The sequence below is a fragment of the Conger conger genome, chromosome 13 (assembly GCF_963514075.1).
Source record: "Conger conger chromosome 13, fConCon1.1, whole genome shotgun sequence".
Taxonomy (NCBI): Eukaryota; Metazoa; Chordata; class Actinopteri; order Anguilliformes; family Congridae; genus Conger; species Conger conger.
Window position 1 is genome coordinate 45,823,683 of NC_083772.1, and position 11,291 is coordinate 45,834,973.

At 47.3% G+C, this 11,291-nt stretch overlaps 1 protein-coding gene across 2 annotated transcripts in view; it reads left to right on the forward strand.

Moving 5' to 3' along the window:
- The first annotated feature begins 859 nt into the window (after nt 1–859).
- The window catches only part of LOC133108749 (sialate:O-sulfotransferase 1-like), a 13,403-nt gene continuing 2,971 nt past the window's right edge, over nt 860–11,291 (forward strand). Inside the window, exons 1-5 of one of the 2 annotated variants that reach the window (XM_061218471.1) lie at nt 860–1,277; nt 2,593–2,707; nt 5,853–6,034; nt 6,210–6,331; nt 9,469–9,625. In XM_061218471.1, the coding sequence (XP_061074455.1) occupies nt 860–1,277; nt 2,593–2,707; nt 5,853–6,034; nt 6,210–6,331; nt 9,469–9,625 (994 nt within the window). The remainder of the gene's footprint in view (nt 1,278–2,592; nt 2,708–5,852; nt 6,035–6,209; nt 6,332–9,468; nt 9,626–11,291) is intronic. The other variant, XM_061218472.1, reaches the window with a different exon arrangement.

Here is an 11,291-nt window from a genome sequence, read left to right on the forward strand (position 1 = left end):
CACACAATGCATCATAATTCTTAAGTGGATAGGCTACAGCAGTAAAAATTCTAATCTAAATTCTAATTCTAATCAATACCAAGTGCTCGGTAAGTGTGTGTATGATGCAGTCTGAGGTGAGTGTGGTGCAATATGCGGTGCATATAACACGCCCTGTAGCTTGTGTTAGTTTGAGTGTCAGTGTCTCATTCTCTCGTAGACACACGCGTGCCAAACACACCGCTTTCAGTTTTTTCCGGTCTCACACCCTCCATTGCATTAAAGTGGAAACGAAGGACCCAAAACCTGTATATCTGCTGATGCCCTTTGCTCTGTTTCCTCTGCAGGCTCTGAGGACGTGTGCCCTGCTGTTAGAGATTAGCATCACCGTCCGGCAGAGAGGGGAGGCCTGCCATTGGCCGAGCTGTGTCTGAAGATCCAGACTCTTATTGGAGGAGAGCCGTGAAGATGTGAATGTCACAGAGGATTATAGTGCTCTCTCAGAAAGGGTACAAATGCTTGTCGCTGGGGTGGTATCCTATAGCTACATAAAACTGTACCCCTAACCAGCAATTTATAATTAATTTGTGCGTTTTTTGCTTGGAAAACGTACTGATTTGTGTCCAAAGGGAACATTACTGCACTTTCAGGGCACATTTAGAAAATTTGATCCTTGAACGAAAATGTACCTCCACTGCCACAGTATCTGTGAGAGCGTGGATCAGAGTGGGCGGAGTTTGGAATGAAGTGACAGGGAAGGCCTCAGGGGGACATGCTGCTGTAGGCCCCTTCTGACCGGACTCGCACTCCTGTCCGGGGCGTCCGTGCGGCGAGGCTGTGGGGAGGGGCCGGGGCGGGGCGGGCCGGGGCGGGGCCAGCGATGGCGAAGCCGCTCCCCAGGCTGCAGCGCTTCCTGCGGCGGACCCAGCTGCTCCTCCTCTTCCTGGGCGTGGCCTACATCATGGCGGGCAGCGTGCTCCTGCTGCAGCGTTCGGGGCTGGCAGTGCCCCCGCGGGGGGGCGGCGGGGCGTCCGGGGGCCTGATGGCCGCCCCCCCCCCGGCCCTGGAGCCCCCCGTCCTCAGGGAGGGGCCCACACGGCCGAGCCCGGGGCCGCGGCGCCGCGGGGGGGCCACAGAGGACCGGGGCAGCCCCCGCTGGCTCGTCTCACGCAACCTGGAGATCCGGCAGCTGAGACGCCGCTGGTTCCACGGCCTGATGAACGAGCAGCAGGACCCGCCAGCGGAGAGGGGCCCGCCCCGCAGGACGGTCCAGCCCAAAGGTACCGCTCAGCCCAAAGGTACCGCTCAGCCCAAAGTTACCGCTCAGCTCAAAGTTACCGCTCAGCCCAAAGGTACCGCTCAGCCCAAAGGTACCGCTCAGCCCAAAGGTACCGCTCAGCTCAAAGGTACCGCTCAGCTCTCAAAATAGTGCTGCACCCGCAGGGCTGACATACCCTTTTGGGCCCACAGGTTAACAGATAATGTAGCCCACAGGTTAACAGATAATGTAGCCCACAGGTTAACAGATAATGTAGCCCACAGGTTAACAGATAATGTAGCCCGCAGGTTAACAGATAATGTAGCCCACAGGTTAACAGATAATGTAGCCCGCAGGTTAACAGATAATGTAGCCCACAGGTTAACAGATAATGTAGCCCGCAGGTTAACAGATAATGTAGCCCACAGGTTAACAGATAATGTAGCCCACAGGTTAACAGATAATGTGGAAATATTTGCTAGCTATTGATTTTGCTGTTGCAAACCTTAGCTGTTTTGGAAAGTTGACAGTGACAAACGCAACAGAGCCTGCCGTCTTTTCGTAGTGTTCTAGTAAGAAAATGTTCACCGAACAGGTGACTTTATGAAATGTTGACTTTAGTATGTTGTACAACGCTATATGTTTTGTCTTTTTTAAGTTTTCACTTTAGCTAACCAACTATATTATGAGCAAGCAACTTATTTGGCTATGGCTGTATAACTAAGATATGATAGTATACCACAAACGATGCAACTGCAACTTACAGTGTGAGAGAAGTAAAGGTTTAGCTAAACACGCATGAACACGTAAACAGATGAAAGGAACGTGTCCCTGCCAAACTGCACTCCAGACAAGCAATCATTGAAACTCTGTGTACTATTGCTTATTATCCAAGCGAAGACTACATATGTAGTTATGAAACGATACCAGTTCATTATCGGTAGCAACAAGCAAATTAGCTATAGTTAGCTTGCCGAATTTATAAATACCGACCTGTGACACAACGCATGTGCAACAATGCCGGCAAGGTATTTGTAAATTTGTCGAAAAATAGATGAGATGAGAATTATTACTTTTCTACCTCAAAATGATTTTTTTTGGCTTAAAACACCCAATATTTAATACCCTTCTCCTGTGAGCTCAGAGGGGAACATGGGTCTGGAAAGAACATTATTATCACATTACCACAACTCATCCCTTTTTGGTGAAATTGATGGTGTTACAACTAACCCATTGTTTAAACCATCCCGGTCGCTCCTGTGACACATTCCCTTTAAATTGTGATGTCATTCGTGGTAGAACTTATTTTAGAGGGAGAAAAACATTGTTTTTTTTATTCTGTTTTCCTGGTGAAGGCAATTACATTGGCTGTTTCCTGGACAACTCCAAGGACCGGGCTCTGAAAGGCAGCGTGTTCTACGACTTCCGGAAAATGACCAGCTCCCTGTGCCAGGACACCTGCTCAGAAAGGTAACACCCCCGCTCCCCTCCCCCCTGTCCCTGTAGCAGGTGCAAACTGAACTGAACTGAACTGAACGCCAGTGCCAACAGCCCCATGACAGGGAGAATAACATGGCCGCTTGCCATGGAGACTCTTCTGAATTAAGGGCTAATGTGGGGATGGTTGGGATGGGGGGGTGGGGGTGTATATGTGTGTGTCTGTGTGTGTGTGTGTGTGTATTGTGTTTGTGTGTCTGTCCATGTGTGTGTGTGCTTGCGTGTATTGTGTTTGTGTGTCTGTCCGTGTGTATGTTTGTGTGTGTTTCCATGTGTGTGTGTCCGTCCGTGTGCGTGTGTATGTGTGTACTTGTGTGTGTGTGTTTTTGTACACGCAGCGTGGCAGAACCTGGCCAGCTGCCAGCACACAAGACAGGGACCAGGAGGGGGGCACAGGGACCAGGAGGGGGGCACAGGGTGCAGGAGGGGGGCACAGGGTGCAGGAGGGGGGCACAGGGACCAGGAGGGGGGAACAGGGACCAGGAGGGGGGCACAGGATGCAGGAGGGGGGCGCAGGGTGCAGTGCTGTTACCTGGTTGGGTTCTGGTGCCTGGCCAGACTGATGTTGGCGTAATGTGGCCCCAGGATGGCAGCAGAGAGGGGATGCTCTTCATTAAACACGTTCTGTTCCCGTGAGTCCTGTCCGCAGGTGTCAGATTCGCTGCGGCCTGAGAGCTGGAGGTTTCGGCTTGATGCGGGGTCGCTTCAGAAAGGCATCAGACTGCTGCTGCAAATGAGCCGCATTTATTTAAAAACCTGTAGGAATCCCCTGAGACACAGCTAACAGTGGAAGTATCCGAGTGCCCAGGGAACATGCCGATTCTGACCGTCTGCTACTGGAATGGGATTCGCTCAATGTTACCTCATTTATCTGACTCGAAAAATAATGATTTAACCCTTCCTTTATCCAAGCAATTATACAGAGACTGCAACTGCCAGACTATAGCCTCTTTCTGGCAAAACTTGTGTGCCTCTATACGAATGACTATCCATCTTGGTAGGCGCAGACGTACTTTTGAGTGACCTGCAATTATTTACTTCTGTGTGTTCGTTAGATCCTTTAAATCGTTAAGTGTGTTGTGGTTTAGAGTCAAAGAGGAATGTGTTGGCTAATTGCAGTCTGCAGTGGTGCAGAATGTGAGTAGTGAAATGGCTATGGTGTGCAGGAGATCTCTCAGTACTTTTCCACTTTTCCCCTTATATACCCAAAGAAAACCCCCCAAATCACACACGATCTTAACCAGTGACATACATTTCCTCTTGCATTCTCTCTGTGTGTTGACCTTTGTAGTACAGCTGGCTCTTAGGTAACTTGTATTACCGAATGTTCACTTCTGAAAAGTGTTCCCAGATCTTTATTCAGCATCCACTGTGCCACACCATCGACGACACAGTTACATTGGCTTTCCAACAACACTGAACCTGATTAGACTGTATATGAATAAACCCAAGGTTTACAAAATGCTATTTTACCTCAGTAGCTGTGGGAGTATTGCACAGAAGCAGCAGAATTTATTAAATGCACTCTCTTCATTGAACCTTGCCGACTCCCTGTTGGGACCGTAAACACAGTCTGTTCTACTTTGGGAGTCTGATATCGGGCACACTTCTGTAAGCCACCTTACCACAAAAATAAGTATGTTTTAAAACTAAAAATAATTAACCTAAAGTCGCAATTTGTGTTAGCTCGCTATGTTCTGAACAGTGCAAATTTTATGACAAATAAATTAAAAACATTCTTCCAAATCAGCTTTGGTTTCCGTGTGTGAAGTTTAATTCCTTCCGTTTTCATGATAACTTGGTTATCAGGTCACATACGCGATCAATTTCAGCATACAGTGACATGGTAACAGTGTGCTACTGTGACATTGTGGAGGGGAAGCTGTTACTAAGGAGAGACTACGAACCGGGCGGGGTTATACGGCGGTGTTCAGACCATCGTGAGCTAACACGGTCTTCACAGGGGTGTTGTGCAGTTTTGTCGGTTTCTCTATGAATATTGATGCTGGGGCCAGTTTGGGTTGTCCAGAGTGTGTCTTTAAGGGTGGCCATGGCCCCCGCCCCCTGTGTGAGCCGGAATTATGACCTGAATGAGGAGCTCTCCAAACATGTCTGCTGGTGTGAGGATCTCCAGGAAAGCGCTCCATTGTGACATTCTGGTGGGCAATTTTATAAAGAAATTGCATCCAGTATTTTCAGGTTGTCATGGTGACAGAATCTTGGAAATTTAATTCATGTGTCAGTCCTGCTGCTGGCAAACACAGAGTAGACCCATGGCATGCCTGCAGTTTCCTTGTTACTTGCTGGCCTGGCTTCCTGTGTCTGAATCAGATCTGCAGGGGTAAGGCCTGGCTTCCTGTGTCTGAATCAGATCTGCAGGGGTAAGGCCTGGCTTCCTGTGTCTGAATCAGATCTGCAGGGGTAACGCCTGGTTTCCTGTGTCTGACATTTTCAGCTCGGATCTGAGCCTATGTTACACCTCGTAAAAAAAAAAAGGTTCGCCAAAACCAACCAGTCACAGATGACCTGTCATCACAACACTCTACCCTGATTGGATTGAAACAGGCCATGTCATCACAACACTTTACCCTGATTGGATTGAAACAGGCCATGTCATCACAACACTCTACCCTGATTGGATTGAAACAGGCCATGTCATCACAACACTTTACCCTGATTGGATTGAAACAGGCCATGTCATCACAACACTCTACCCTGATTGGATTGAAACAGGCCTTGTTTTGGGTTGTCTTTTGCCGTGACAGAGTAGTGTTGACTCAAACTTAAATTCAAATTCATGGCAAAATGTAAATGGGAAAAATGCAAGGTGCAAATAAAAACATTAATATAAGACAAAATAAAAACACCTCTACCCCCTTTCCCCCCTGGCCTCTCAATCATCCCCATCTCTGACCCTCTTTCACTCTCTCTCACCCCCCCCTCTCTCCCCCTCTCTCTCCCTCTCGCTCATCTCCCTCTCTCTCCCCCTCTCCCCCCCAACTTTATCTCTCATCCTTCTCTTCCTCTCTCTTCCTCTTCCTCTCCCTCTCTCATCCCTCCCTCCCCCTCTCCCCCTCCCTCCCCCTCTCCCCCTCTCTTCCTCCCCCTCTCTCTGCAGCGGGTACCAGTTTGCGGGGCTGCAGTTTGGGTCGGAGTGTTACTGTGGTAACCGGCTGCCCGCGGGGCGTGCGCGGGAGGAGGACTGCAGGCTGGACTGCCGGGGGGAGAAGGGTGCCCCCTGTGGGGGGGTGGGGAGGCTCTCTGTCTACAAGGTGGAGGAGCAGCCGGGCGTGAGGAGATGTGAGTGCTTCTGCATAACTATACAAACACTACCATACATTTAAAAGTATATACTCCATGAGATTAATACAATTGCTATACTTTCACGTTATTTTCTAGGAAAAGGATTTGAATTTTGATTTTATGTCATTGTGTACTCTCTCCCCCCCCCTCACTCCCCCCCCCCCGCACGCAGACAGGAACGTGCGTTACCGTGGCTGCTTCCGGAGGCCGGAGAACGTCTCCGAGGCCTTCCTGTTCCACACCGTCCAGAGCAACCTCTCCTCCGAGTCCTGTGTGGCCATCTGCACCGACAAGGTCAGACCCCCCCCTGAACACAGCCATGTGAGTGTGAGGCTGTGAAGGGCACTATAGGAACTATGGTCAGACCCCCCCTGAACACAGCCATGTTAGTGTGAGGCTGTGAAGGGCACTATAGGAACTATGGTCAGACCCCCCCTGAACACAGCCATGTTAGTGTGAGGCTGTGAAGGAATTATGGTCAGAACCCTCCCCTGGTCATCTGTCCATCAGCTGAAGCTGAAGTGTAACGGTTATGTGACAAGACAATAATCCAAAACACAAAAGCAAGTCCACATCTAATTAACTAATGTATCTCTCCTTTACTCCTTGTTAGTATATATATATTCCCTGATTATTATTTTAGAAATGACATCTTGTTTTTAATTTCCTGTGGGGCATGCAACCTGAGACCACTGTGCTCAAAGTAAGACAGTGCCGCATGAGAACAGAAGTTAGTGATTATATTTGTGATCTGTTGAGTGTGTGGCCTGTGGAATGATAATACTCTCTGTACGCACTGCATAATACTCTCTGTACGCACTGCATAATATTCTCTGTACGCACTGCATAATACTCTCTGTACGCACTGCATAATACTCTCTGTACGCACTGCTTTGGAGCAGCAGTGTGGAAGTGTATTTTCTTGCGTCTGATTAGAATCTCTGAATGCCATTGTATTCAAGTGGTAAAGCTACAAGGCCATCGGACACATCTGTAAATAAGAGTTAACTCTTTAATCTGCTCAAATGGAGTCACTTTTCAGGTCTTTTGGATGCTTTGTCTTAAGGTCACATTATGTCAGAAATACAGTACTGTTGTGTGTTAGTATAAAATAACACATTTGAGATTTCCAAATATTCATTTTCCAAAAGATTTAATTTTATAGAGACATTTTTGTATTTAATTTTAAAAAGTAACATATTACTGTAAGCAATTTACTACTTTTTACATAAAAACTTGATCAAGGCTGTCTGAGATCAGAAACAAGGAGCCAACCAAAGTCTGCAGAAGAACTGTGGAAAGTTCTCCAACATGCTTGGAACAACCTCCCTGCTGATTGTCTTATAGAACTGCAGGACAGCGTTGGCCATCTCAGAGAAGTGATGCAGTTTTAACTCCAAAGGGTCGTCACAAAAAATATTGATTTGATTCAGTTTGGAACTGTTCTGCCAAATTACTAAAATGTAATGTAAAATGTATAGTATGATTATTTAGGACCTTTCACTGAATTATTTGTGAAAGAATCTTATCTGTACAGAATGTTATACAGGTGCCTAAGACTTTTGCACAGTACTGTAGTTGTGCAAGGTATAAAGAATAAAGGACCCACATCTGCATGCTGCAATGTGCTGTATGACATGATTTAGTGAGAAAGAGAAGACATTTTTAAATGATTAAATCTTACTGACAGTCGGGTCCACACTGCTGAACGTGCAGATGTGTGGTGACTGAAGTTAGTCGTGAAAAATGCAAATGAGCCAAAGCTGCTCTGCTCTTTATGCTGGAAGACGAAAGAACATAAGCGTACATTTTCAACGTTTACTGCAAAAGCTGTGAACAAGCTGTAACAAAAAACTCAGCACAATGAGTCCTCTGAATCGACCACTGCTGCAAGAAATCGCTTTTGAAGCGCACTGTGCTATTATGCTGAATTAATCACATTATGAGGAGTGCATTGTGTTATTACTAAGCCAGCAAATTTGAAGCATACTGAGAGAGACAGCGCCTACTAGCACCACTGCGGTTGGCTCCGGTGTAGGTCATTGAGACCCGTTATCAATGTAATGGTACAATTGCAGTCAAAATACAAAGTCAATACTTTTTTCCACTAGAAAATGTAGTCGCAGTTGGTGTTTTTTCTTCATCTAATGTCTCCCCATGTGCCCATTTGGACAAAACAGCAATACTATGTGGATGAATCAGGGACAGATAAGGCCATTCTCTCTCACATGCTTAGTGGAGGAGCCGTATGGGCTTCCCTGCAGAGCAGTCTCTGGCTCCAAACTGTACAACATGGCGGCCCCGGTAAACTCGAGTTCCACGGCTTCCAAGCACTTTTCACGAGCCCGGGGGTAATCAGTAATCAGCTCATGGGTAATCAGTAATCAGCCCGGGGGTAATCAGTAATCAGCCCGGGGGTAATCAGTAATCAGCCCGTGGGTAATCAGTAATCAGCCCGTGGGTAATCAGTAATCAATCAAAGTAATCAGCCCGGGGGTAATCAGTAATCAGCCCGGGGGTAATCAGTAATCAGCCCGTGTGTAATCAGTAATCAGCCCGGGGGTAATCAGTAATCAGCCCGTGTAATCAGTAATCAGCCCGGGGGTAATCAGTAATCAGCCCGGGGGTAATCAGTGATCAGCCCGGGGGTAATCAGTAATCAGCCCGGGGGTAATCAGTAATCAGCCCGTGGGTAATCAGTGATCAGCCCGGGGGTAATCAGTAATCAGCCCGGGGGTAATCAGTAATCAGCCCGTGGGTAATCAGTAATCAGCCCGTGGGTAATCAGTAATCAGCCCGGGGGTAATCAGTAATCAGCCCGGGGGTAATCAGTAATCAGCCCGGGGGTAATCAGTAATCAGCCTGGGGGTAATCAGTAATCAGCCCGGGGGTAATCAGTAATCAGCCTGGGGGTAATCAGTAATCAGCCCGGGGGTAATCAGTAATCAGCCCGGGGGTAATCAGTGATCAGCCCGTGGGTAATCAGTAATCAGCCCGGGGGTAATCAGTAATCAGCCCGGGGGTAATCAGTGATCAGCCCGTGGGTAATCAGTAATCAGCCCGGGGGTAATCAGTAATCAGCCCGTGGGTAATCAGTAATCAGCCCGGGGGTAATCAGTAATCAGCCCGGGGGTAATCAGTAATCAGCCCGTGGGTAATCAGTAATCAGCCCGGGGGTAATCAGTAATCAGCCCGTGGGTAATCAGTAATCAGCCCGGGGGTAATCAGTAATCAGCCTGTGGGTAATCAGTAATCAGCCCGGGGGTAATCAGTAATCAGCCCGTGGGTAATCAGTAATCAGCCCGGGGGTAATCAGTAATCAGCCCGTGGGTAATCAGTGGGTGATGTCACAGGCGCTTGGTCCATATTATTCTCCGGTCTCACGCTGGTGTTGCATCTCGTCTCTTCTTCTTTGGTTTTGGTTCCTCCAGGAGCTCCCGCTGGCCGTTCTCCAGACGCCGGACTGTTTCTGTGGCTACGCCACCGCTGCGTTCTCCCTCCAGGAGCCGGCCCAAGACTCGCTCTGCGCCGCGGCCAACGGCAGCAACCCCGCAGAGTTCTGCCAGGTGTACCAGACACCTGTGCAAGGTGAGCGTGGGCCTGAAACCGGGGCCACAGCGCAAGGCCCTGTCAGTACGGTCAGAGAGTCATGTGTTCTCACATCTCATAGCCTACTGCTCGCGTATCATAGACTTATAGATTCATCATTGAGACGGGTGCGTGGGGGGTTTGGACCCAAAATGCACGACTCAGAAACAGTAGTGTAGTAAAGTCCCGTCGGGCTTCATTTGGGGAATATCCAGAGAGCATAGTCAAAAACAAGCAATGTTCATACACGTAAATATCCAGGCAGAAAACCAAAGCGCAGTACCAAGGGAGAAGGCAGTCTCGTAGTCGGTACACCATGCAAAAAGTCCGGTAGCCAGGAAAGCTGTCAGCGAGGCAGAAGTACAGGCAGACGGTATGCTGGCTCAGGGTCAATGACGGTGCAAGAGTCAAGACCGAAGTCTGCTCCGTGGGGCAAAAGTACAAAAAAAACAGCAGGCAAAGACGTGGTACAGGCAGGCAATGGTCAACAAAACATAAGACAATAGTCTTTGGTCAGGAAACAGGCTTGGATCGTAACGAGTAGACAATGGCTTGGTATAAACGCTCAAAAGAATGCCCTGACGAACATGAGGCAAACAATTTCGCACAGACATGACATGAAACTGAGCTTTTATGCAGGTGTAGACAGGTGTAGACAATTAGCTTGAGAGCAGCAAGAGAATGGAAATCAGGTGTGGAGGATTGACAAGTTAACGAGGTAATTGGTAATCGTTAGTAATAAACCTATCCTTCCCTAGCATTAGTAAATTAGTAAATGACATGCACAAGAAACGTAAGGTAACATGAACACATGATTAGTATGTTAGTATTACCCAATCCTGATCTAGCATTAGTAGATTTAGTAAATAGACAAGGGAAATTGAAACAATTAGGGTGTGAGTGACAGAAAGGGAGAGAGAGAAAGCAGGAATGCAAGGTTTGCAGAAAGACACGAAAAAGTGTATGCTAAATCAATGAACAGTACAACATAACATGGAACATAAATTGTGACATAACATTTGCAAAACAATGACAATAAACTATATAACATGACATGGCAACATTACGAAACGTAACAAGAAATAAAACATAAAAACGTGGTTAGGCTAGACTAACATAATATGTGACATGACAATAACGTAACTAAGACAATGACTAAACATAAAACATGACATGACAAACATGAAACGTGACAATCATAGACTTATCGAGAAGAATGCTAGTTGGTAAGTTGTTGTACTCTTCAAGGGTTCACGTTGTATCTGTATGTCACGCTGGGACTCGGAACTGTACTTTCCTCTGGGGTCCTGAATGTACTTGTGCCTGGGTTTGATTTGCACTTCCTTGTACCCTGCTCTGGATGCTAAATGCCTTTAATGTAATGTAATGTAATAAAGAATGAACATTGTATGCAATGTCCTACTCCAAAGTCTTCAGTCTCTGTCGGTGGTTTGTTCCTACGCTGCAATACGGCCCAAAGCAGTAGCTATACCCTGTTGACCGCTTGGCTACCTATCTGTAAATTTAACTTTTGTTTTTGTTGTGGTACTTCCATACTAATTTCTCAGTGTCTTGTAAGCTTGACATGTGAGCATACCGTATTTCCGACTTTTATGGGTGTTGCCTACCACAAAATTGTAAACATGGGCCTTTATTTTATTTGACT